At 49.7% G+C, this 25,114-nt stretch overlaps 9 protein-coding genes and 3 non-coding genes across 12 annotated transcripts; 7 read left to right on the top strand and 5 right to left on the bottom strand.

The window, feature by feature from the left end:
• Nucleotides 1-2: 2 nt before the first annotated feature.
• On the top strand, nt 3-1,172 carry ACHE_20510A (mitochondrial 54S ribosomal protein uL5m; the record flags this gene model as incomplete). The annotated part of the gene is made up of 3 exons (XM_043284821.1): nt 3-250; nt 302-994; nt 1,049-1,172. 3 exons carry the CDS (start codon nt 3-5, stop codon nt 1,170-1,172), a joined length of 1,065 nt encoding a protein of 354 aa, XP_043133574.1.
• A 600-nt stretch (nt 1,173-1,772) lies between these two features.
• STE11 (STE11 family mitogen-activated protein kinase kinase kinase) lies at nt 1,773-4,591 on the bottom strand (the record flags this gene model as incomplete). The annotated part of the gene is made up of 4 exons (XM_043284820.1): nt 1,773-4,013; nt 4,065-4,216; nt 4,278-4,351; nt 4,410-4,591. The coding sequence occupies 4 exons, from the start codon at nt 4,589-4,591 to the stop codon at nt 1,773-1,775; spliced, it is 2,649 nt and encodes an 882-aa protein (XP_043133573.1).
• Nucleotides 4,592-6,027: 1,436 nt separating this feature from the next.
• Nucleotides 6,028-6,109, top strand: ACHE_t20014A. The gene has a single exon. It is a non-coding gene; the product is annotated as a tRNA-Ser (tRNA).
• Nucleotides 6,110-7,253: 1,144 nt separating this feature from the next.
• Nucleotides 7,254-7,335, top strand: ACHE_t20013A. Its single transcript has one exon. It is a non-coding gene; the product is annotated as a tRNA-Ser (tRNA).
• Nucleotides 7,336-8,038: 703 nt separating this feature from the next.
• On the bottom strand, nt 8,039-8,120 carry ACHE_t20012S. The gene has a single exon. It is a non-coding gene; the product is annotated as a tRNA-Ser (tRNA).
• A 683-nt stretch (nt 8,121-8,803) lies between these two features.
• On the top strand, nt 8,804-11,667 carry ACHE_20508A (uncharacterized protein; the record flags this gene model as incomplete). Its single annotated transcript, XM_043284818.1, has 3 exons — nt 8,804-8,936; nt 9,014-9,068; nt 9,141-11,667. The coding sequence occupies 3 exons, from the start codon at nt 8,804-8,806 to the stop codon at nt 11,665-11,667; spliced, it is 2,715 nt and encodes a 904-aa protein (XP_043133572.1).
• Nucleotides 11,668-11,951: 284 nt separating this feature from the next.
• On the bottom strand, nt 11,952-12,850 carry ACHE_20507S (uncharacterized protein; the record flags this gene model as incomplete). Its single annotated transcript, XM_043284817.1, has 3 exons — nt 11,952-12,272; nt 12,337-12,426; nt 12,500-12,850. 3 exons carry the CDS (start codon nt 12,848-12,850, stop codon nt 11,952-11,954), a joined length of 762 nt encoding a protein of 253 aa, XP_043133571.1.
• Nucleotides 12,851-13,554: 704 nt separating this feature from the next.
• ACHE_20506A (uncharacterized protein) lies at nt 13,555-16,589 on the top strand (the record flags this gene model as incomplete). The annotated part of the gene is made up of 7 exons (XM_043284816.1): nt 13,555-13,583; nt 13,641-13,727; nt 13,797-13,923; nt 13,996-14,173; nt 14,233-14,826; nt 14,885-15,438; nt 15,498-16,589. 7 exons carry the CDS (start codon nt 13,555-13,557, stop codon nt 16,587-16,589), a joined length of 2,661 nt encoding a protein of 886 aa, XP_043133570.1.
• A 708-nt stretch (nt 16,590-17,297) lies between these two features.
• Nucleotides 17,298-18,665, bottom strand: ADO1 (adenosine kinase; the record flags this gene model as incomplete). The annotated part of the gene is made up of 7 exons (XM_043284815.1): nt 17,298-17,334; nt 17,389-17,502; nt 17,559-17,896; nt 17,950-18,291; nt 18,349-18,499; nt 18,551-18,566; nt 18,623-18,665. 7 exons carry the CDS (start codon nt 18,663-18,665, stop codon nt 17,298-17,300), a joined length of 1,041 nt encoding a protein of 346 aa, XP_043133569.1.
• Nucleotides 18,666-18,946: 281 nt separating this feature from the next.
• Nucleotides 18,947-19,671, top strand: ACHE_20504A (DUF1770 domain-containing protein; the record flags this gene model as incomplete). The annotated part of the gene is made up of 3 exons (XM_043284814.1): nt 18,947-19,261; nt 19,320-19,514; nt 19,624-19,671. 3 exons carry the CDS (start codon nt 18,947-18,949, stop codon nt 19,669-19,671), a joined length of 558 nt encoding a protein of 185 aa, XP_043133568.1.
• Nucleotides 19,672-20,111: 440 nt separating this feature from the next.
• On the bottom strand, nt 20,112-22,121 carry ACHE_20503S (uncharacterized protein; the record flags this gene model as incomplete). The annotated part of the gene is made up of 5 exons (XM_043284813.1): nt 20,112-20,930; nt 20,989-21,357; nt 21,416-21,545; nt 21,661-21,830; nt 21,927-22,121. 5 exons carry the CDS (start codon nt 22,119-22,121, stop codon nt 20,112-20,114), a joined length of 1,683 nt encoding a protein of 560 aa, XP_043133567.1.
• Nucleotides 22,122-23,440: 1,319 nt separating this feature from the next.
• RPL2A (60S ribosomal protein uL2) lies at nt 23,441-24,394 on the top strand (the record flags this gene model as incomplete). The annotated part of the gene is made up of 3 exons (XM_043284812.1): nt 23,441-23,489; nt 23,620-24,197; nt 24,257-24,394. The coding sequence occupies 3 exons, from the start codon at nt 23,441-23,443 to the stop codon at nt 24,392-24,394; spliced, it is 765 nt and encodes a 254-aa protein (XP_043133566.1).
• Between the last annotated feature and the right edge of the window lie 720 nt (nt 24,395-25,114).

Raw genomic sequence — 25,114 nt, 5'->3', positions numbered from 1 at the left:
GGATGGCAACTAGAGAGCCATCTAGATACCTGACAAGGTCATTGTCCCGGGCAATTTTACCATCAGCTCGCCCACAGAGTGTCTGCTTCCGCCGCAATACCAGCGACGATGCGGCATCCAAGTCTCCAGCGGGCGACCTTAATGAACTGGAGTCGAGTTCGTTGGGCACTGCGGTGCCAGCGGACGTCGTGAAATCGTTTGATCCAATTGTAAGAGCGAAGTCACGGAAAGGCCAGTTACCACGGAGTCGGTGAGTTTGTTGTTCATCCACTTATCATGCACACAGTCTAACACTGCATAGTTATCAATTCCGATCACCAAAATACGACCGTGGCCCGCTACACCCTCACCGTCCACCCCGTCCCTCGGACCCCTCCTCCCGTCTCTTCGTCCCTGGCCCCTTCTCCCTCCCGCGAACCGAGCAGACATGGCAATCCACCATCGCCCCGGACATCCTAACCCTCTGCTACGTCCACAACCCACCCGGCTTCAAGCCCCCGCCAAAAGCCCCACGTCTGCGCGAATGGGACGACAGCTCGCCGTACCACAAGAACCGTCAACTGCGCGGGCCCCGCGGTGGTGACGTTCTGCGACTACTGCGCAAACCGATTCGCTTCAACAACATCCCCGAAGTTGAGCGGGTGACGATCCACAGTTACGTGAAGCAGGCTGCGACGGAGAACTCGTCCTGGTTGCATGTTGCAGGTATGGCGATGCAGGCTATTTCGAATGTGCGTGTGGATACGTTCAAGTCTAAGACTAGTGTTTCTCCATGGGGTATTGCGCCTGGTAGAGATAGCGTGGCTGTCAAGGCGGAGCTGCGGGGGGAGAACATGCAGCACTTCCTCGGGAAATTGATTGATGTCGTGATGCCCAGGATCAAGGAATGGAATGGCATCAAGGGTACTAGTGGTGACAGCAGTGGAAACATCACCTTCGGTCTGGAGCCGGAGAATGTGGCTCTTTTCCCTGAGATTGAAGTCAACTACGACATGTGAGTCAATCTATGTCCCATCGAAGGCGTTTCATTTCTAACAAATTCGATCAGGTACCCGCCCAAGATGATTCCCGGTTGCCATATTACCATCCACACCAGCGCCAGAACCGACAAGGACGCCCGTCTTTTGCTGAGTGCCATGGGCATTCCGTTCCATGGCAAGCTGGTCGACTAAAAAATGGACTTGTCCATCTTACTGATCTAGACTAATGCGACAGAAGCGCGCCTTGCAAATGAAAAATGGTTTGGCAGTTGGCAATAAACATGTAACATAGAAGCCTGCATTTCTTAGTCATGTTATGTATTTCTCTGTTTTAGTATCTTAGTACCTTTGAACGAGGTTTTCATGTTTCATGAGTCCAGTCTGTATCATTCGTATTATGTAAATTAAAAAACTTAACTAACCAATCTATCTCTTCCTCGATTGCTGATTTTGGTGAATTATGGGCAATAAGGCACAACCATAGAGGCGAGTGTAGAAGGAACAGAAGTAACAAGACCAGCTCTAGTATTTCCTGTCAAAGGAAGGAAATTACAAAGCGATATCCAATGCAACCTAGTACATCTAAAACAACCAAAAATAAGAAAAACAAAATAGGAGGGTCGTGAGATACACGAGCATAAGCCATCAAGACTTCTGCAAATAATTGATCATAGACGCGTGCAATTCAGAAGATATCAATGCTGATGTCTAAAGAACTCCCAGGTATTCATAAATCTCTAATGATGATGCGGTAGATTCGTGATGCCATCCGTACTCCGTACAATAGATAGCTCATGCAAGTGGCGAAGACAAGAACTGCGACTTCAGCAGCTCATCCGCATCAGGTCTCTTATGGTGGTCAGCCTGGAAGGTCATATCCAAAAACGCGGCGGCTTCTTTGCTTGCATGTTCCGGGGCAGGGGGGCGTGCTTTGTTGTGCCCGATGGCGAATATAGCCTGGAGCTGGCTGCAGTCCGGGAAAGGATGAGCTCCGATAAACATCTCAACGACGAGACAGCCCAAACTCCAAATGTCAGCCTTCTTGGTATGGGTTGTTTGTTTTACAACTTCCGGTGCCATCCAATAGACGCTACCCTGTAGAGAGGGCCGATGTAGATGGCTACTTCCGCTGGCTCGAGAGCCGAGAACAGTGGACGCTTCGACGCGCTTGGAGATACCGAAGTCGGAAATCTTCACGCCACCCTTGTTGTCGACTAGGATGTTGGCGCCTTTGATATCACGGTGGATGATGTCACGGTCGTGAAGATATTGAAGACCGGTCAGGATCTGTCGGACAAAGTGCTTGATCAATGGCTCTTGGAAGGTGTTGTATTGCTTGAGCATCGAAGCAATAGAACCTCCAGGAACGTATTCCAGGAAAATGTTCAAATATTGCTCGTCGGCGATAGTTCCTAGATACTGCACAATGTTGGAATGATGAAGGCCTTGCAAGAGATCAATCTCATGCTTGAGCGCGGTAACCATGTTGTTCTTCCGTTTATCGAACTCGGTGCCCTGAGTTGCCGACGGTATCTCGACTTGCTTAACGGCCATGAGCTCTCCGGTGATTGCGTGAAGGGCCAGGAAAACGCTTCCAAACGATCCTTCACCAATGAGTGAACCCTTCATCCAATTCTTTGGTGCGAAATTGTTTCCGGCCAAGAAATCTTTAAGTTCATCGTCCTCTTCTTCTTCATCTTCCGCAACAATAACGCTCAACCGTTCACTGAGTGAGCCGCCATCGGTGGCGGCAACACTGGCGTTCTCGTCATCAATGAGACTCTGGCGGGAAGTAGCGGCATCTTCAGAAGCACTATCGAACGAGACATACGATTTGCGATTCGGCTCGACAGGCGACTCCTCCTGGAGAGGTTGAAGAGAGCTAGATGCAATGGAGTCTCTGTATGACGTCTGGGGAAGATTAAATCGTGATGATACCGAAAGCGGCCTCGAGAGATGATTGTTGGTCTTCTGCGCATTGTTCTGAGAATTGGGCTGCCCTGCGCCAGTGAGCCAGGTATCGGCGATGCTAGGGATTGGTGGAGCATCGCGCAAGCTGGCCTCGCGCAGACTAGATGCGTAGCTTGCATTGCTGACAACACTTAGACGGCTTGCAGCCCGACTAAGACGCTGTGATCTCCGCACCGACATGCGCATGGTCTTCTCGATATTCTTCTGATGGTGGCTTGGGAAATACGATTGGATCTCGTGAATGATCATTTCGCTTGGAGGTCTAGCACCAAAGAAGGACTGCAGCTTGGATGCCGGATTGCGATCTGAGTTCGAGAGCCGCGAATTCTTGCTGGAGGGAGACATGGGTCTCATGATCCTCTGTAAGTCTTCCCCAGTTATCTGTTTGATCTTCATCTGGTTCCGCGTATTTGAGTTGTGTAGAGCATTGCTATGCGTTATCTGGCTTTCGTCCATCGCAAGCTGAGAAGCACGGCGAAGCTCATCGAGGTCAGGTTTGCCGGCGTGGGTCATACGTAGGATTAAGCGACCACGCTCCGAGCGGTTGTATGCCTCGCAAACTTCTATTAGCTCAGAATCTGAAAGCCGTCTGCAATTGGCCGGTTCCGGGTCCAGGCCATCCAATACATAGAAGCAATAGTTGCGATATTGATGTTCAGGAAGCTGCAGCTTCTTCAGAACACAGAGGATGACTTCATCTGGAGTTTTGCAGTGTTTGATGTCCAGGACCTTCGTCTGCCCACCAGTGTAGATAACTCTAATAACTGGCGATCTGGGCAAAGGACCCATCGTCAAGCCATCCATGCTGGGGTTTCGCCTGAGATGCGAGCTTCCCTTAACGCCAGGAGTCTGTTCACCTGGTGTTCCAGGGTTCCGCGCAGAGTTCGAGCCACTGGAGACTTGGTAACCGAAATAGTCTCTTCGCCCAGACTCTGCTGGGCTGCCATACCGCTGAGCTCGCAGCGGCGATACAGGGCGTGAAGATGGCTTTCCGGGTTGACGGGAGCTGGAAAATGATGGGGAGGATCCAAGAGTTGAAGCTTCAAGTGCGGCCAATTGAATCTGTGTCGGAGGTCAGCAAGAGCTTCTGAAGCACTGGCACGTCGATCTTACCATGTTCTTTTGTTTACGATTAGCGACAGATCTATTCCTAAGTTGCTTGATGGCAACAAAGATACGTACACGATCGCCGATTTTCTTGATTCCCATCTCTTGGAGAATCTTCTGGTCACATTCGATGAGGTTGTCGCCGTTGAAGTTATTTGCTAGACACCGTCAGTTGTTTCCGCTCAGTGCACTGGGAGTAACGCTCGACTGTGCATGTACCTTTGAACAAAGATTCATATTGGCCGCAGTTGATGCTGTGAAGCCAAGCAATAACTTGCTTCTCGTCCCAAGAACTAGCGATCTGTTAGTATGGCGCAGGACATTACAATACTACGTTCTAGCAGTACCCACCGGACAGATTCAAGTCCACCCTGGCCATCCAAGAAGTCCGAGTCTGTAGGACTGGTAAACATCGCTCCCTCCTGCGGTCTCAGCCCCGCGGACTTCTGCGACGATCCAACGCTGTATGATGGTTTCGGTGTCTGGGATGCCTGCATACCCAGCGAACCGGAATAGGGTTTGGACGCCAGCATTGTTGTTCTGAAATCCGACTGACTCGTGTTCTAGGGATTCTGTGGCGGATTTGACCGTCGAGGTATTATTGCGGGTGTCTTGTGGAACGATGTTCCTCGAATAACTCCGTATGTGACAGCCAGCCAGCAGCTTCAGGTAACTTTTTCGACTCTTGTGTAACTCTTCGTGGGATATAGATATAACGCGAGTTCAAGAACGGATGGGACGTCGACTAATACATGGTACGGGTTGGTACCTATATTTCACACGCAACTGTTAGCTTCACGGTTCTGCATGCCGGCGGCGGTTCGGGAATCCAAGGACCAACTGAATCAACCAGTACGGAGCATGGAGAAGGGAATGCACAAGATAGAAGAATAGAAGATGGTGGCTTTTCTTGGGTGTCGATAGAGTGAAGGTTGAAGAGTCGGGGAAACGAGGGGGCCTCAGGTCCTTACAGACTGAGTAGCCTTTCAAACTCACAGTAAATTAACCTTTTGACCGCTCACAGAGAAGATAAAGAAATAGACCGGCACACTTTAATCCTCCACTGTGTATCTCTTTCTTCTTCTCTCTTGCCCAACAATGGTAATCCAGCGTTTCAAAGTGACCAGATGACAGCGGCAGCAGACAGACGTCAAAAACGCCCTGACACCCGTTGACCAAGCGGGAATAAGGAGGGAGAAGGATGAGACGCGGGCGGAGACAGACACAAAACACCGAACAAAGAGAGAAGAGTGAAGAAGGTGGGAAAAAAAAAAAAAAGAAGGAAAGAGAAAAAGAAGAAGCGATCGCCGGGCGACACGGCGATATGAAACAAACCACCGATCGTTGTCTTGGGTCACGGATTGGGCCCGCCGCATTTCTGAAACACCGCCAAGTTTGGGCGGTTGATGAATACGAGTCCTTCTCCCGGGGTTTAATTACTGGATCTAAGGCATATGGATACTACTGGGTACTACTGGGTACACTGGTTAACCACTCTCTTTACTCCATACTCGTGGTTATGAATGAGACACTTGGAGGGCCAATGAAGAAGCCAATCGGAGCAAGGCAATAACCGATGAGGTGGGCTAAAATACATTGTCCAGGAGTTCCTGAAGACCCATTTTCTACAAAGTATCCATACTCCATACACTTTGTGCGATCCATTCTTCCATGCGGTGTGAGCTGATCATGTTTGACAGACAGCGTCTGTGGGTCATGTGACCGGCGAGCGTGGATTACTTCTTAGTGGCTGGTGAAGATTCCCAAACACTGGGTTACGCGAAAGCCACACATCGGTTGGAATTCATGAATCAGACTGGATGATTCAGGAACATTAGACATGCATGTACTCCATACTAGAACCCACAGTAAGTGGCTAATCGTGCAAAGTGAAACCTGTCAGTCCTGCTGCACCCTGCGAGAATATTCTACATGATATTTTTATTGATGCGCGACAATATCGTGGATTGACACTATGGCCGAGTGGTCTAAGGCGGTAGATTAGAAATCTACTCTCTTCGGAGGCGTCGGTTCGAGTCCGACTGGTGTCGATTTTTTTTGCTTCTGGGGCCCTGTATTCCGTACTACTCCCCCTTATTCTTTTTTTTTTGGGCCGTAGTACGGGGTACGCAGACTATTTTCATACTTCAAAGTGGCTTGGAGCCCTGATCATAACACCCCGGGTGCTAGTATCGCCCCCTTAGCCTTTTGCGCCAGCGACATTAAGATTCTATTCAGAGCCGGGGTTTCACTTCATGTTCTAGATCCTCGCCATTCGATGACGGTGCAACTCTGTTTAGCTAGCTAACGTGGCCAATGGTTATGCTAGGCCGGTGTTTACCTATGGTATGCACTGGCATTGGTAGGCCCGAGGCGTCGCTGTTGTACAGCCCGTGGATTTCACATGCCGCTTGGCAAGAATATTATTTTGAGTGATCAGGGGTCCGTATTGAACTTCGTGCGTGACTCTTGATAAAGTCGGTCATGAGGACGTCTGCATTGCTCAGGGGCGCTGTTCCCGAATAGTACAGGCATATTTCCCGCCCCTGTATGTGCAACTCCTATCAGGGCTCATCGCTGGCGAATCTGGAGTATTTGCTCGGTGTTGAGTTTATATATCTGGGCATACTTCCAACAATTATGCAGGTCATCGCATCCTTCTCAGAGTCGTGAGATCGTTGTGTATCAGCAGGCTAGTTTGTTTGTAGTAGGTACGCTCTTGATTTGGGCTTTTTGAATTTCTTTATTCTTGGTACTGGGTGGTATGTTGTTGAATGATTAGGGCAAGCAACGACGTTGAACCAAGGCTCTGGGACGGTCGGTTGCATGACACTACTATGGCATATGCAACTTTGCAATGACGTGCTTGTTCATGGCGCTTCATATCCTATGGTCACACATTGACTGGTTCCCCATGTTCCCCATCGACCTTTCGAATATCATCGGGCATACTTGGATCGCTCAATTCATGCGAATGTCTGCTCGACGATAAACTATCGATGACATGCACTGTCTCGTGTCTGGTAGGCGCTCCTAATCTAATTACCCAATTGCCCAGAGCAATCGACCATTGAATCACTCATGCCTCCCCCACATGCTACCGAATGGCATGATCGCCCGGAGTGGTCTCTCGGAGCGGTTTCTTATCTTCTATTTTGATGTTATAGGCAGAATTGACCCTTAAAATTCCAATCAGACACTATGGCCGAGTGGTCTAAGGCGGTAGATTAGAAATCTACTCTCTTCGGAGGCGTCGGTTCGAGTCCGACTGGTGTCGATCTTTTGCTGTTCTTTTTGCCCTTCTAACATATCTGTTTGGTCAGAAACATGAACATTTCTCACTGAGACAGCCGTCTTGTGTGTTAGCGGGAATACCAAACCTTGAATCTGGACTCCTATTACTGCCGAGCCGTTATGAAAGCCGTGTGCTCCGGAGTAGTGTACGCAAGTCTGGACCCTATCGAGAGGGAGTTACAGCTTTAGAAGTGCAATGCGCTATGCATGGCAGCTGCTTTATTGTTGGCTCGTGTTGGGGTGGTCGTTGTCTTAGGCGGTTTTGAATGATTTGCTAAATATATCGGATTGTCTCTGGTCCAAATCTCGAGTCGCAATGTTACCTGGCCCGATTATTCTCGTCGGTCAGCGAAAGACATATCCGATTCCAGTGTCTGCTGCAGGCATCGACATTAGCAATGAGTTAGGGCTGTGGCTGTCTTCCAACATTCGGACTTCAGACAAGTGTCTATCGTTATCAACGCAGCCAGATACATCGGACTTTCCAGGCGGCTTAACTACATCTATGTGTGAATGACGCCCGCATGTTCATAGTGTCGTGCCTACGAGTTTCACCATTCGTTCCGACCAACGCTATCTGTCACATGAAGACCACCCTACACATACAACCACAGTCCACACGAGACCCTCGGAACCAGCTTACTGGGCCAAAAAAAAAGAAAGAAAAAAACAAAAGAGCAAAAGATCGACACCAGTCGGACTCGAACCGACGCCTCCGAAGAGAGTAGATTTCTAATCTACCGCCTTAGACCACTCGGCCATAGTGTCTGATTGGTGGAGAAAATTTTATTATATATTTATATAAGAATATTCTTTTTTTTTTGCACCAGATGCACCATCAGTCAGAAAGCACTTCGTACGCCGGCGAGACTCACTATGTTATCTTAAGCCGAGGAATTGCAAACCATATTGAAACATGCAACCATGTACCTGCACTATCGGCCGCTAACTGAGACTTACAAGTCAAGCACTCCGTACTACCAAAATACACCAATTGAAATAAGCTTAAGTCAAACATTCGGACGGTGAGGAGATACCACAATAATGCTTGTAATGACCGAAGAGAGCATCGGCTATACAAGCATAGACACAGACCTGCAGTCTCCGCACCAGTGGGGTGTTGGAGAGCATATCGATGCATACATACCGTCCATTTTAGATGCCGGCTCCGGATACAGAGAACCAGATATATATGACATCGGATCCTGGAGATAAACCCAGAAGGGAATTTTATTCCTGCCTGAATGGCACCTATCGAGCATCGATCTACCTGGGATATTCCCTAGTGTCATGTATCTCCCCTGTAAACGTCGTAGTAATGCTCTGCTGCCATTTGCCGGAAGCAGCAAATCACGTGCCTCCCCCCTCATGCCAACCCCCCACAGGTTTTCTTCCCCGCTCGGCCGCTCTTCTAAGTTGAGGACAGACTCCAAATTCCTACGCAATTCGCGATGGACGAAGAGAAAAATATTCCCGGTAAAGCAAAGAAGAAAGCCGTTCCCGCCAACCGCAAGTCTCTTACTTGCGAGTATTGCAGCCGGCCGTTTGCGCGTCTCGAGCATCTCCAACGCCATCTCCGCACCCGTTGAGTGTCCCTGAACCCCGATGGGCCCTGGACAGGGCTAGGAAGATACAAAGCTAACTGGATATTGACATTACAGATACGAAAGAGAAACCGTTCTCATGCGACCTTTGCTCCAAATCATTTGCCAGAAGGTAAGGGGAATCAACAGCCACTTCACGCATACGGGGCCATGCTAATTCGGGAAAAAAAAAAACTCTGTGTAGTGATTTGCTTGTGCGCCATGAACGATTAGTCCACCCATCAGAAGCTGCTGAGAGCCGAGAACAGCGGAGCCAGAATAATAATAATAGCAACAGCAACAACGGGCATAACACCACCAATAACAACAATAGTCATCACCACCATCATGATGTGCCCCCGACACCAACCTCTCTGATTCCTCCCCCCGCCGCTGCCCCTCAGGATTCGCGGATGCTGGAGCTTGCGGATGCAGTGCCAGTCCAACCGCAGCCAATCCCACAGCAGCCGGAGCCGGAGGTGCATGTCCAACACCAGCCCATCGTGGACACAACGCATTTTAACCCGTCGTGGGGTTATGACTTGAACCTTTTGTCACATGCTGCTAGCCATGTTGCCTTGGAAGGCCAACAGGAACTTGAATCGTTACGAAAGCCACCGCACACGCAGAGCGTTTCTCAACCACTTCCCCCGGCCCCAGATCGGGCAATCACAGACAATTATGGTGTGGAGCCATCAATCCTTGACTTAACGGATCTAGGAGACCCGGTTCAAGATTTCACTGTTTTTTTGGAAAGTGTTGGTCTCTCCTCCGATTGGGACTCCGGGGTATTTTCTTCCGTTGAAGATCCCATGTTACCAACCAGTGTTCCCATGGATACAAAGACACCAATCCGCGAAGCGGTACCAGCGAGACTCGGGCCGGACGTGATGAGTGATCCGAGAACCGCGGATGACGCCCCATCCTTCTCGAATTTTGGGTCTCGACTACCCTCTTTACAACCAGAACCTCACGAAGTGGATGATCGACTTGGGTTCACCGATGAAAGTCCACGGCCCGCATGGGACATATCGAATTCGGATCGGCTAGCCTTCATTTCAAAGCTAGAGGAATTCGCACATGTCCTTCCCAAAGGCTTTGTTCAACCAACAAGGCATGCTCTCTCTCGCTTCTTTGCCGGTTATATCAATGGACTGAACGAGCATCTTCCGTTCATCCACGTCCCGACATTATCAGTCGCGAAGTGTTCCCCAGAACTTACGCTCGCATTGGCCGCCGCAGGGTCACATTATCGATTCGAAAACAGCAGGGGCATCGAACTTTTCCACGCGGCAAAAGCCATTTTATTGGAACGACTTCGGAGACGGGATAGCAAGCAGGTGGCGTGTCCAACGTGGAACTTCTACTCTCCCAATGCTGGTGGTTTCTATAACTCTCGGGATTCGTCGATCATCTCTAATCATGCGGGTAGCCCATTTCAGCATCATCAGCACATGGCGGGCCATCCAATGGACTATGCACAATATATCCCTGATGATTCAGATGCTCATATGGAGGTGATTCGCACTTTCCTGCTACTCACAGTGTTTGCTTCTTGGGAAAGACAACCTGAATTACTGCGAGAAATACTCTCGTTACAGAGTACTCTCGCAAGACTTGTTAGAGAGCACGGTCTGTCTGAGCCAACTCCTAGTCCAGACCCGAGCAGCTGGGAAGAATGGATACGGGGAGAAGGCAACAGGCGCACAAAGCTCATTGTATACTGCTTCTTCAACCTTCATTCTATTATGTACAACATCCCTCCCTTGCTCTTGAACGCGGAGTTACACTTAAATATGCCGTGTTCCCCTGACGTGTGGAAAGCGAACAACGCAGTCCAATGGCGTCGGGTTCATCGCGCCAGAAGTGGAACAAAGATTTCCTTCCAGGAAGCGTTCGCTAAGCTGTTCCTGAAGTCGGGCATATCGAGTTCTTCTGCGCCAATCTCTCCTCTAGGAAACTATATCCTCATACATGCCCTTATCCAACAAATATTCTTTGCTCGTCAGCTTTGCCTCTCAGCGCCGACTATGCACGGGACCAGTCTGAGACAGGAAGATCTCAACATCCTGGACCACTCCCTCAGCTCGTGGAAGGCGTTATGGAAACGGACACCGGAGTCCAGTATCGATCCACAAAACCCAGCTGGCCCGATTGCTTTCACATCCACGGCTCTCCTTGGCTTAGCTTATATTAGGCTCCATGTTGACATGGGACCTTGTCGTCGACTGATCACACAGGACCCGATCCAGATCGCACGAGCCTTGAATGATTCCCCACCTATAGCACGAAGCCCCCGTCTTATAATGGCACTGTTACACTCCGCCCATGCGCTTTCGATCCCAGTACGCCTAGGAATCGACTTCGTCGCACGAACTCACTCATTTTTCTGGAGCATTCAGCATTCCCTCTGCAGCCTCGAATGCGCCTTTTTGTTAAGTCGCTGGCTGCTCTCCATCCCAGTCACACAAGCAGAGCAACGACTGACTGATCATGAACGGAAACTGCTTCTATGGATTAAGAGTATGATGGATGAAACGGACATGGCTGTAGATCCGCCGGGAGCCCCAGACATGGATTTCCTGGCTAATCCATATAAAGCGAGACAACTTAGTGTTGCTATTGTCCGTGTATGGGCGCGGACGTTCAAGGGGAATACCAGCTGGGCTATTGTTGATCTGGTTGGGTCGAGTTTGGATGCCTATGCTGATCTTTTGGAGACGCAGCCATGATCTGTGCCTCCAGCTGCATTATAGGTCTTTTGTGATCTTTATGTGGTTTGCTATTGTATACCCATATCTATTACCTCTTGCTTGGTTGTTTATGTAAAAGCGTTGTACTCTTTCCACTGGTGGATTTGGAATTGATATTCTCGGGGGGGTATGGAGTTTACAGGGAGCTTTCAAAGCTAGTTTTATTTCTCTGTCATCAATTTCCATGGGTTTATTTGATAAAATGTTTTTATAAAATGCAAAGTTTCATTACTTCATCAAATATTCTTATTCTCATCTATGTATCAGGCCCGGCTTCCAGGTTTCGTCCGATTCCTCGTGACACTCGTGGGCACAAATCGCAAAGCAGACATGGACTTTTCAAGATCCGCGATATCCATATTATCAAGATCTTTCTTGTTCTGTGTTTGCGATGCTCCTCCTGTTGGCGAAATTGGAACTGGTTGACTCCCTTGCTGAGATATGGAGGTCTGACGGTTCCTTAGACGTCCTTCTTTTGGTGATGTAGGAGCGCTTGAGAGTCGACGTCTATTGCTGGAGTTCATCGGCTGCAGCAAGGATGTTTGCTTGTCGATTCCATCGTTTACTATGGAGAAATTATAGGACTGGGACTGTTAGCTCTGTTCAAGGGCCTATGGATGATTCCCCGAGCGAACTTTCATGCCTTACCTTTGGGAACATATGCTTGTCTATTAGGTGCATTCTACGCTTCCGAGGCGTTGAGCATTTCCGTTCGCAGCCCTCAATGAAACAGCCGTACTGCTCGAATCAATCAGCAAGCTGCACATAATAGATAAACCAAAATGCACAAGCGATAGGAGTGAACACTTACAGTTTTCTCCCCCCGCTCTCTCCTCACAATCATCAAAGAGTCATGATTTTCCTCAATGTGCAGATTCAAAAACAAATCCGTCGGGAAATTCTTCGCACACTCAACACACCGGTTCACATGCGCTTGCCGATAATGAACCTCATAATCCGCATACGAAGCAAACGAGATTGTCTCCCTGTGCGGCGGCAAGGAACAGCGCATCACCTCGACAGTGGGATTGACCGTGTCCTGGAGATGGAGCTGTTTGGAGCGTCCTTGAGGTGTTGCTGGAGAAGGGGATCTTGCCCGGATCTCGAGCGGAGACTGGTCGATTGGAGGGGAGTTTGAGAGACTTCGGAATCGCTTGGACATTGTTTGAGCTACCCCTGCTTCTCATAAGTAGGATTTTCGGGTGGTGATGTATGCTGTATTGGGCCTTGGGCAGGAGCTGGACATGATAGGTCAGTTTGGATGCTTGGGTTGGTTCTGCAGGTTGTATACTTATCGTATGGACAATGACGGAGATGCTGTGGGAGCGGTCCGTGATACTACTATATGTCAAGACTGTCTTGATTCTTTCATGATGTCTTTGGCTCTTCCTATCAACTGGAATAAATAAGAATGGTTGTAACTATCCCCAGCGGTAATTTATCCATACGTCAGATCGTACCGTATGGTAAACCGATTACCGGACCCTCTCCCGCACTAGCCACAATCGGCATCCAATCATCGCCTGCTCAGCCACATGGGGATCCCTCTTAGTCCTTTTTCGGACGGCGTCAAAAAGTTCCCGAAGCGGATGTGAAGGGACGAGGATTTTCTCTCCAACGAGCGGCCTCTTCACCCTCGTTGTCTTCACTTATCGTTCTTCCTTTGTTTTTCTTCAGGGCTCATCTATCTTCCGCTCCTGGCAATCCTTGGTCGTCGCCCGCGCGCTCAGCACTGATAGGATATACTGATGGATCGTTTACTGCTTCTGTCGCCCGCAGACTTCCAGCCAGCCATAGCCATCTGACGGGCGAGGTAAACGGTGGAGTGACTCGGGTCTTGGGACTTATCTTGCCTTGGTCTTGAGCATGGCGTCCGAATTCCAGAATACGTGGCAGTCAGTGATTACAATATCCCCTCGATCCTGGCTTAGGTTGAATTGTGTGTCGTCTAGGACTGCGCTCGAAGCCGAGAGGGAGCTCTTTAAAAGTCTCGCTGAGAAGGAGCCTACGTTTGTTGGAACCTCACACTACCTTTCGACGTTAGTATTTGCCATAGTGCTACGGTTCGCTCGCCATGATTGATCTGACCCTCGTTCGACTCCTTACAGACTCCGCGCGGCTTGCCAGAATGCCATACTACAAGACTTCGAATCTGCTCGCTCCATCGATGTTGAAGGTCGACTATGGGATGCGCATCTCAAAATCAATAGTCGGTTTCGCAAACTGCTCTCCCGCGTGAGTTATACATACGGTCCGTAGAGTCTGGCATTATACGCTCTGTTCTAATCATTCGTCGGTATACGATAGTATCGCGAGGAGAATGGGAAGAAAAAGAAACCAGTCGAGAAACGGAAACTTGAGAAACATTATCTGGAATTCATCAAATCCAGCCAGCGATTCTACCGGGGGTATATCCAGCAACTGTCGTCGCATTTCGGGGGCATACCTGAACTGGAGAAAGTTGCGCGGAAATTTAACCATGAAAGTGAGCACGCATTGCCTTTCTAACTTCTTTCAAGAAAGTCTTTGTTAAGATTACATCAGACCTGTCGGCGCAGTCCGCAGTTCAAACAGCGGAAGAAAGCCTTCGAACTCGTATCCTCCAATCATGCCATGCAACCGTCATCCGTCTCGGTGATCTCTCGCGCTACCGTGAGACCGAGCTTGTCACCAAAGATCGCAATTGGGGTCCTGCCATCGGATACTATGACCTGGCTATGGTGATCTACCCGGCGTCTGGCGCATCACATAACCAATTGGCTGTCATTGCGCTCGCCGATGGCAATCACCTCAGGGCCACTTACCATCTTTACAGGGCACTGTCCGCCCATGAGCCCCATCCATCTGCTAGGGGCAATTTGGAGATCGAGTTCAGAAAGGTCATGAGTGCGTGGGCAAAGAGAGAATTGATCCGCCCTGAGGATGCCGGTATTCCCGGCAGGGCCTTGGCTCCTTGGTTTGTGTATCTTCACGCTCAATGCTACAAGGGTGTTGATTTCCCCGAACACGATGAATTGGAGAGTGAGGTTCTCAGTCAGCTTGCTGTTGACCTCAAGGAGCGTTCTCTTGAGGGCACTCTCCAGAAATTTTGTTTGATCAATATTGCTGCGGAGGATTTTGCCAGAAAACGTTCTGACGGTAGGTTCCGGCATTGCATTACGTTAATACAGGGTATCTCACTAATTCCTTAATACAGAAGATTCTTCATCCAACGCTCGCCTCTTTTTCCAGCGGATCAATGTAAAAACGTTCTTCACCTTGCTTCAGATTCTTTTGGCTGAATTGGAACGATTCGCGGTCGAAGACCAGGACCCCAGCAACAAAGACGGAAAGCCCAGTCCTGAAAAAGTCACCGTTGTCGCACGTCGCGTCCTACCCGCTCTTCGTAACTACAGCTCCTGGCTCCTCACTGTCAGTTCTCTACTGGTGGCGTACAATAAGGAAGATACGCCATTGTCTGTCCAGATTGCCGAATTCTGGAAGATTTACGCCAACACTCTGACACTGCTTGCGTTGACATTCGAAGTGGTTAATCTTCCGGACATTGATTACCTCTTGGAGGAAGACGAGGAGACGCTCGGTTTTGCGCCGCTGGACCAGAAGGCTGCGTCTCGTAGATACTTGGATGCCAATGGACAGCGCAAACCGCGAGTACACGATGAAGGAGTGGAGCGGAGCCATCCGAGTATCGAAATGCTTTATCGAATTCGTGAATTCGTCATTGACGGTCTTGATCTTGTTGTGGGAAATGTATGCCCTATTTTCCCTCCCTTTGCTTTGTTGAGTCAACATATGCTAACCGCAGTTAGAAAATACCGATAGCGCTCGTGGACGATAACGACAAGAAGAGCTTCATCTACAAGGAAGAGGGACTCCCATCTCAATTCTTCGCCAGCCCCTCTAATCATCATCACACGCTTTCATCCACCAGCATCGGACGGGACGATATCCAGCGAGCAGTGCAGGACTCCAACCACATTGCCGACTCCAGGAGTGTTTATGATGGCTCTCAGTCCGCCTCAGCTTCCATGTCTGAGATGCACCGCATCGTCGAAGACGTGGAAAGACTAGTCGAGTCAGACACCTACGAGAATGCGCCCAATGTGTCCGAACAACCAGGCTTCCTCAACAACAGCCAACTGCCGACTCCCTCTGTCAATCTGTTCGACTCTGATCGGGGCTCTTCTGCATTCCGGAAAGAGAGCATGATTCCCCGCAGCACACCAATGGCGCCGCCCGGCCTCGGCCCGCCAATGACCAATCCTGCTGCTCCACCGTCGTCGCAGTCATTCACGCCCCTGCCCTCGATTCTGCCCAGCATCTGGAACACCGGTCTTTCTCCATCCGGAGAGGCTTCGTCCCTCGGAACTCCCAGACCTCCTGGTTTGGACCAACAGCCAAACTCGATGTACCAGCCAAGCATGAATATAACGACTCCTGGTTTCCGCCCATCCCAAAGTTCGCCATCATCCGTGGTACCCGGTCTCATGTTCTATCAACAACAGCAGTTGCTGCGTAACCAGTACCCGAACCGCCTCAAGGCATCCGCTCCCCTGTCCTCCCCATGGACGCCATCGTCACCACCCAGCAGCATGCCCATGCACGCCCGCTCCTCGGGACTAGGCGCAGGCTGGGACATTCTTGCCTCCTCCCCGGCGCCAGCTCCTTTCGGGCCGTCCGCACCCGCATCTAGCAATCCGATGCCGAGTTCCAGCGCAAGGGCGCTAGCAAACGCCTCCTGGCCCAATGACGCCTTCATCGCTAGCAACAGTCACTTCCCACCTCCTTCGATGGGATACCCCGGCGGACATGGGTACAGTCCAGGATTCGAAAATAGCCGCAGATCCGGAACGCAGCTTGGTGCTATTGGTGAGACGCCGCCTTGTGGACAGGGTGGTTGATTCTTGTTTCCTATATTCTCGCTTAAATTAAGTGAGTTATGGATTGTACCTTCTAGCCTACCCCAAACAGGCACGCCAACGATGGAATCCCGTTGCTACTTGCATGCATGCAACATTTGTTGTCCCTATGGCTGTACAACCTGACCACATTCCTGTTCCATACTGTCTTACTATGGGGAAGAATCAGAGGAACGGGAGAAGTAAAGGCGGAAATGGACAGCCACACGGGAAATCCATGTTTTCATTTGTATTACTGGTGATAATAGGACCGGGGGGGGGTCCGTAGCTGTTAGACCGCATACCAATTTGCCCAGCGGAAGTCAAGGAAAAGGAGTGAGCAGTCATCATATATGTATTCTTCATTTGGTGATGGCGAAGAGCGAACGATTATCTAGGAAGTATGCTAGCTCAAACATGATCTATGTGGTTTATTGTCTTCATTGCAAAGCGCGCCATATGATATTAACCAATTCCATTCATAAATCGTTGTTGAGAACGTCATATCTATCTCATGATAACCGTTACATGCAAATTGCGTATGTTGAGAAACATGGTCTAGGACGTTAAAGCCAAGACGAAAATAGGGTATAGGTTGAAAAACAATCAGAGAAGAAAAAGGAATATAGCTGCAGTAGGCTATAAGCCCCGTGGCCGATTGACGGGGCTAATGTTGAAGGCTTTTATTTTTGCGGCGGGATTATGAATTAATTATTGCTTGGTGTAGGTCCGCTTGGTGGCAGGGAACCTGAGAAGAGGGTTAGCCATCAATTCGATCTGTGGCAAAAGGGGGTCTGCTTACGAAGGTCCCAACTCCTGGATGCTGAGGCTGGCGAGCCATTGACCCATGTCAATGCTCTCCTCGAGAGACTTGCCCTGGACGATACCAGCGGCGAAACCACCAGCGAAAGCGTCGCTATAAGATAAATTAGTTTTAAGGAAGCCAATGCTCTGTGGACATTGATGACTTACCCAGCACCATTGGTGTCGGTGATGGCGTCCTTGGAGATCTCGCGGACAGCGAACTCCTTGACTTCGACCTGACCGTCGGGCTTAACCGAAGCGGCCACAGTGGGCAGGGTACCCTGGGTGACAATAGCGATACGAGGGCGGCTAGTGTTCTTCTTAGGGAGTTGAGCAAGCTTCTTGGTGATCTCGACAATGTCGTCGGTACCCCAGCCGTGGCTCTCGGAGTAGGAACGAGCCTCAGTCTCGTTGCAGAAGGTGTAGTCAGTGTAGGGCAGGACGGTGTCGAGCTGGTCCTTGAAGAATTGAGGGATGAAAGGAGCGGAGAGGGAGAGCATGAAGATCTGTCACAGCGTTAGATTGACCATATCCAGTGCCAATTACAGTGCACACATACCTTGTTCTTAGCAGCAGCCTCCTCGGCAAGAGCCAAGATAGCAGGAACGGAGACGGTCAAGTGGTATCCACCAACGTAGTAGACCTGAGCCTTCTCGACCAGATCCCAGATCTGAGGCTGCTTCAAGTGCTCGGGCTTGTACTCATTAGCGGCAGCAAGGTGGGTGCACATGCTGCGGTTATGGCCAGTGATGATGACACCGCACTTGCCGGTGGGCTGAACATCGTCGACACGGTATTCAGTGTGGACACCAGCCTTGGTGCAAGCGTCCTTCAGGAGATCGGCGTATTTATCCTTGCCAACGCAGCCAATGTAGACGACCGAGTTGTCGGGGAGGATGTACTGGACAATTTGTCAAAAACCGATTTCCATTTCCCGGCCATTGCAATTAGGGCTTACCTGAGCACCACGAGCGGTGTTCTGGGCAGCACCACCAGCAATGAGCTTAGCGTCAAGCTTCATCAGCTCATCGTAGAGACCCATGTGCTTGTCCTCGGCGAGGATGGCGTCGTTGTCCTTGAGTCCATACTTCTCCAGGAGAGCGGCGTCACTGAATTGGCATTAGTCGACGGTCGATATGGAGTCAGAAAATTGAGCATACCCGACAGCCTGAATGTCTGTGAAAGTCCAATGTTAGCATCCCATTATTTGCTATTCATGGCCGTCAACATACCAAGGAGAGGGTTCTCCAAGCAGAGCAAAGGGTATCCGGCCATTTTGATTGATCAATGGGAAAGAACAAGAGATAATTGAATATAAGACAGGGATTAAGAGTGCGTGAAGGAGAAAAAAGGGAGAAGTGAGAGAGAAGTGAGAATCAGGAATAAGAAAGACGGAAAGGTGGGGAGGCTCTTTGGAGGGGTATGTATGTATTGTCACGCCATTACAGACCATGTAATTCTGGCTTCTCCGCTTTGCGTCAGGAGAATACTATCGCCGTCAACAAAAGCAACAACAGCTACTACCACCTGCCAATTGTCTCATTAATACTGCCATCATGGCCGAGCCAACGATTGAGATTGCGGAGACCATCCAAACTGCCTCTGTGAACCCCGATCCCTGCCCAGCTCACGACATCAATCCAACCACCTCCGTCTCGGAGAAGAAGTCGCACGTTCCTGAATCCGCAATCACTGACGACACGGACAGCATCCCGTCTGATGTGGTTGACCCCAGTCGAATGGTGAGGACGGTGGTCAGGCAGAAGCATCTTCCTCCATTGCCGGATTTGCGGTTTGAGCAGAGCTACTTGGCTAGTCTGAAGGATGCGGATACCTGGGGGCGAGTTGCTTGGATTACGATTAGGGATCAAGTTGGTTTGCGCTTCTTAAGGAGACCGGAGAGAGTATTACTAATTATGACTCGTATAGGTCATTCTTCCGCTAGTTCAGGGCACCCTCTGGACCCTCGCCCTCTCCGGATGGCGGTACTGGAACCGCAACGCCTCGCTGAGCGGCAGAACACTGGGAAGCAGGATACGCCGATGGTGGTACGAGGTCAATAACTGGAAGCTTCCTCCTTTAAAGTTTACAAAGGACTCTCGATTCGCAGGTCAGGTTGAAGATGTAAGTGCGCCCCATGCTACTGTCTCATCAATGTCTTCAATCCTATGATGTCTAATGTCGAGTTTATTGATTGTTGTAGTGTGAATTGGAAAGGCTGACACTCTCCGAGTTCTTACAGTTCTACAAGACTCAATTCGCAAACGCTGGTTCTGACTAAAGGTCTTTCTCAATACTCTCACACGGGCTGTTGGGTTTGCATAATTGGAGTTAATAGGTTTATGGCGTTGGAATTTAACACTCGTTTTATTTGCATCAACTGCAAAACTCATTGGTATATTTCAGGTCCCATACCTGTATCGTTGATACATAGGAAGTTATGTATAGAATTGATGCCATGTTTTGTGGATTTGATTGAGCATTGATTGAGCACCTTCATATGAGTTGTTACAATAGCCTCAAGATGTTCTTGAATCGACATGTTCCCGTTCTCTCATGTTACAAACGCCAGTGAAAGAACTCCTTGTTTTACCCCATACATATCCTGCGAAAAGACAGCAAGTGGTCTCTAATCAAAAAGCAAAGAACACAATACACTATTAGTACGCAGATTTCCCTTCAGTAACATGAAGTCTTCGAAATAATCCAAGTTTTTAGCCGCTAGCCTGTCTCGGAGCCAACAGCAGCAGGTTGACTAACGGATGTGACATGAGGACCTTGGTTGAAGCCGCTGGGTTGTTCCTTTTGAGATTTAAGTGATTGTCCCGCTGCCGCTGGTATGTCATCCAGTTGCATCTGGGTATTAGTATCCTGTGCCGTATCCGTAGGTTCATTTCCGTTTACACCGGATTCCTGCTGAGTAGAAGTAGAAGGCTGTTTACCGGAGTGGTCACCGGAGTGGTCTGCTGCCTCTGAACCGTTCGAGGCTCTGCCCTTCCCATACCGAAGCTGCACCACGAGACTTGGGGTCTCGCCGTTAGCTACTGACTCGTCTCCGCTCGATTCCTCCTCATCATCGCCTTCAAAATCATTATCCTCTTCTTCTTCATCGTCGCCACCCTGCCACTCGTTTTCGCTGGACTGTCCTCCTTCAAAGCCGATATCTATGTCGTAGCCAGCATATCCGTTTGTGCGAGTAGTCCTGGTTCTTTGAGGTCTGCCAGTGTCTTCCTCATCTGCTGCGTCATCGCGTTGATTAGCGAGCAGGGCTTCACCATACAGACCCCCAGCACGACTTCGAATTTGCCTCCCGCTTGCTGTAAACCGAGGACCGGCGGCTTCTGCAGGGGTGGCGGTACCGGAGGCGTTTCGAGTGGATCTTCGCGTTGTGGGTTGATCATCAGAAAAGATCTCCTCATCTTCAGAGTATGTGTATTTAAGCTTCTTTCCGCGAGTACGACCCTCGTAGAGTGAGAAACCTGGTTCCGGTCGAGAAAAGGCAGCTTTGCGCGCAATTCTGTAGTCGCGTCGCTTACGTTTCTAATGCCATGTCAGTACAACTCATATACCACAAGCGAAAAAGCGCATGCAAGCTTACCTCCTCGGAACCCTCGAACCGAGGGATGGAATTCTTAATTCTCTCGCTGAGCTTTTTCGAATGGGTACTCTTGTCCTCTCCAAGCTTGTCGGCGAAGCCCTGCAGCTCGGGAATGCTTCCTGCAACACTCCACCAAGTAACGTTCTTCAGCGCAGGGTTACCCTCCCGGTATAACCTAAAGTGTGTATCGTCCATGCCTTCGATAAGCCAGTATCGACGCTTAAGGCCATCGCGGCCCCAGGGTTGCACGGAGAGAGGCTGATTCAGGTCATCATCGTGGCGCGCTTGTTTGTAGGATTCTTTGATCTTCGCTTGGACGGCTTCAGAGGAGGAAAGAGCCCAGAGGATCAACGATTTAAGCAGTAGCAACTAGAAACGAGAAATCGTCAGGATTGTTCTATAATCGCTTGACAGTTATTCGACTTACCCGTTCGTTCGGTTCCATAGACGCAAAGTTGCGTCCTCCATGAAGGGGGTTCTTGCCTTGCCAAGCCTTGGGCCATTGAGACGCATGTGTTTGAACTGCTTCTTCCAGAGGGCGTTGGTAGTGATTTCGCCTGCGCAAGTACAAATAATTAGTCCGTATCCAGTATGCTGAGTTGTTTTCAATAAATCGAGAATATCGTCGGTCCTCGTTCGTGGAGTGGGTTGGGCACAGGGTGGCGGCCATACTCAACATCCTTCTTTCTGTTCAATACCAAGCCCAACAATGCACATAACAATCTCTCAATATAATCTCCTGGTGGTGATTCCACAGCTCCTCGCTCAATATCTTGCGGGCCGCAGTGAGGCGTCGATCGGGGAAACACTTCGTGGAAACGCGCGCGAAACATCACTATGAACTACAGGATTGCGACAAGTCAGCAAGCGTGCCAAGTCAAGCAACGAACGCGTCATGTAGGCCTTTAGATAAACCAATTTCTCCATTCACAACTTACAGCAATGTCCGGATTGTCTGCGAGCACATATTCGTGCGGTGGTGAGGGTTCCCGTTTCGGCGGCGGAGTTTCGGATTCCTTCTTGAAGTACTTGGTGATGCCAACAGGCTCATCGACGGCCATAGGGGCATTTTCATCGTCAGTAGGAGGCGCTGACGATAGCGATGACAGGTCTGAGTCTGAAAGAGAGGACATGCTCGACTTGGGATGGTGTTCCGCGAGCGGTGGTCTGGATCCGGGGAAGGGAAGATGGTAAGCAGGGAGAAAGTTAAGTGGGCGCGCCGCATCGAAGTTCAACTCGGTTGATGCGCGGCTTTTACGCGCCTGGTCCGTCTGGCATCATCGATAAGCCCAGATTACTATGAACTACGCAAAAGTACTCTGATAAAATTTCACGGGTCGATTTGGCCGGCAGCTGGCATGATTTTGTAAAACAACAGTCGGTTAAAGACGAAGTCGAAATGAGTGTACATAGGGACGGATTGGTTTAAACAGTCGCAGTCTTTTGAAGATTGTGATATGTCAAACGATGAGCAGTACTGGACATCTTTTAGGAGACCATGCTAGCACCGGCGTGACTTTCATGCCCTGCTCGTGCGCTCGCCTCGATTCAGGAAAACCAAAGCCACCGTCTCAATTCTTCGCGCTTTTGCTCCCAAGACAATCGCAATCACGTATTATTCTCCGTCGGCTTTCTCTCTGTATAGACATCATGCCTGGGTAATACGGTCGACATCGATGCCGTATGCTCAAGGTAACCTGACGACAGACGCAACTGTGTATATCTTATTCTGACCGGACTGATCTAACAGGATTCTCTTCACGCAATCGTGCGAACAAATGCTTTGCGCCAGTCTTATCCCTTTTGATATTCAGTCAATGTGTCTCTGCAGGAGAGCCAAAGTTTGAGAACTAGAATTGACATATTGGCTTGCCTGACAGAACCCATCGCGTTGATGGCGATTCCCATCACTCAAGCTACTTGTATCGATGCGACATCACGCGCTTGCATATGGGTTGGTTCATAGCCAAGTAACAAGTCCCTGCGCGAGGTTAACCGCGTTGCGTTGAGTTAACTTAGACTTCTGGCTTAGTCAGCTGTGGCTAGTTAGTTAGGGTCGGCAGAAATCCTCATGCCAACTTGAAATCATAGAGAATTCCACGGTAATATACACATATCAGAATAGAGAAAAGACCGTTGATAATATTCAACTCGATCTTAATTGATATTCATTACTTAGCCATACTAAAACACAAAGTAAGCGCGGAATAACGCTCATTTGGTCTACCGTAAAGAGCAACCAAAAGGGCACTAGTGCCAACTCGGTTAGATTAGCGATTCCGCCCTAAAGCCCACACAGTCCGCTCTCCGACGAATTCTCTCCTAACAACCAACCCGACAAGCCCATTTTCCGATTTTTGAGGTACGAGCATTCAAGAACACTCCCACCAGCCGGTCATCAGGCGGACTTCTTCGTGATACTAACGTTCAGGTCCTCAGATAGAAAGTCGCCATGGGTCGTGTGATCCGCAATCAGAGAAAGGGACGTGGATCCATCTTCAGTGAGTGCGACCGCAAAAAAACCTGAACGAAGCCAAAAAACATCGTTTTTCGAGTTCGAAAAGACGACAGGCAGGAAGCAACAAAGGAGATACAGAATTGCTGACGAGACTCGTTTTTCCCTGCGTTCAGCGGCCCACACCCGTCTCAACAAGGCTCCCGCCCAGTTCCGTACGCTCGACTACGCTGAGCGTCATGGATACACTCGTGGTGTCGTGAAGGAGATCGTCCACGATGCCGGCCGTGGTGCTCCCCTCGCCAAGGTCCAGTTCCGTCACCCCTACAAGTTCAAGCAGGTCACCGAGACCTTCATTGCCAACGAGGGCATGTACACTGGCCAGTTCATCTACGCCGGAAAGAACGCCACTCTGACCGTCGGCAACGTCCTCCCTCTCGCCTCCGTTCCCGAAGGTACCGTCATCACCAACGTCGAGGAGAAGTCTGGTGACCGTGGTGCTCTCGGCCGTACCTCCGGCAACTACGTTACCGTCATCGGCCAGAACCCTGAGGACGGCAAGACCCGTATCAAGCTGCCCTCCGGTGCCAAGAAGGTTGTGAAGAACACCTCGCGTGGTATGGTTGGTATCGTTGCCGGTGGTGGTCGTACCGACAAGCCTTTGCTCAAGGCTTCTCGCGCCAAGCACAAGTTCGCTGTCAAGCGCAACTCGTGGCCCAAGACCCGTGGTGTTGCCATGAACCCCGTGGATCACGTATGTTTTCTCTATCTCTACAATTGCAAGAACAGGATCTCTGACATGTTTTTTTACAGCCTCACGGTGGTGGTAACCACCAGCACATTGGTAAGGCCTCTACCATGTCCCGGTACGCTGCTCGTGGTCAAAAGGCCGGTCTTATTGCTGCCCGGAGAACCGGTCTGCTCCGTGGTACCCAGAAGACCAAGGAGTAAGGGTTTTAATGAGTGGAGTTTTGTTTGTGACGGGTTGAAAATGTTCTTTTGCTATGAGACAAATGTACTTAGGCGACTGCGGATACACGTCCTTAGCGAATTAAGGTTGTGGCCACCAACTTTTTATATTAACGATCAGATAAGAGGAAAAGGGAGAAAGTCTCAAGGCTCTTACTGAGTCTGTATTATGTGGGCTTATCATAGCAAAAGAACCTGCGTTAAGGTGTTCAGAATGGGAATTGTCAGTTACAATTTCAACTAACTGTGCCTTATCATACCATTCCTAGTATCCAAGTCTTTTATCGTTCACGTGGTCCAATCTTTAACAATCCTTACAATACAAATTACAACACCATTTTGGAGACTTCTAGCCGACATGGACACGTTCTTTGGCCAGACAAGCGAAAGGGACAAAACTATGTACAAGTAGTATGGTTGCCGTGCGAGATCAAATTCGTTTAAAGTGCACCTCTCCCTATAAAGCCGCGTATATACCTAGGGCATAACTAACATACGGCATGATACAAAACCTGCGAAGGGTGTCTCTATGCTATAATTTACCTGAAACGAAATTCAACTTTAGCACGCTTGATTTTCTGGTCGTCGTGTGGCCGAGACCAGTCGTAGGTCACATGATCGACAACCATGTACTCCGCACTCCGAGGAACAGAATCCCCGCTTAGCGCATCTACTGGACAACGTCGTCCCTTCCTTGCCCTC

Source organism: Aspergillus chevalieri, chromosome 2, assembly GCF_016861735.1.
Source record: "Aspergillus chevalieri M1 DNA, chromosome 2, nearly complete sequence".
NCBI lineage: Eukaryota > Fungi > Ascomycota > Eurotiomycetes > Eurotiales > Aspergillaceae > Aspergillus > Aspergillus chevalieri.
Note: the sequence above shows the minus strand (reverse complement) of the source record. Positions and strands in the feature narration are given on the sequence as shown.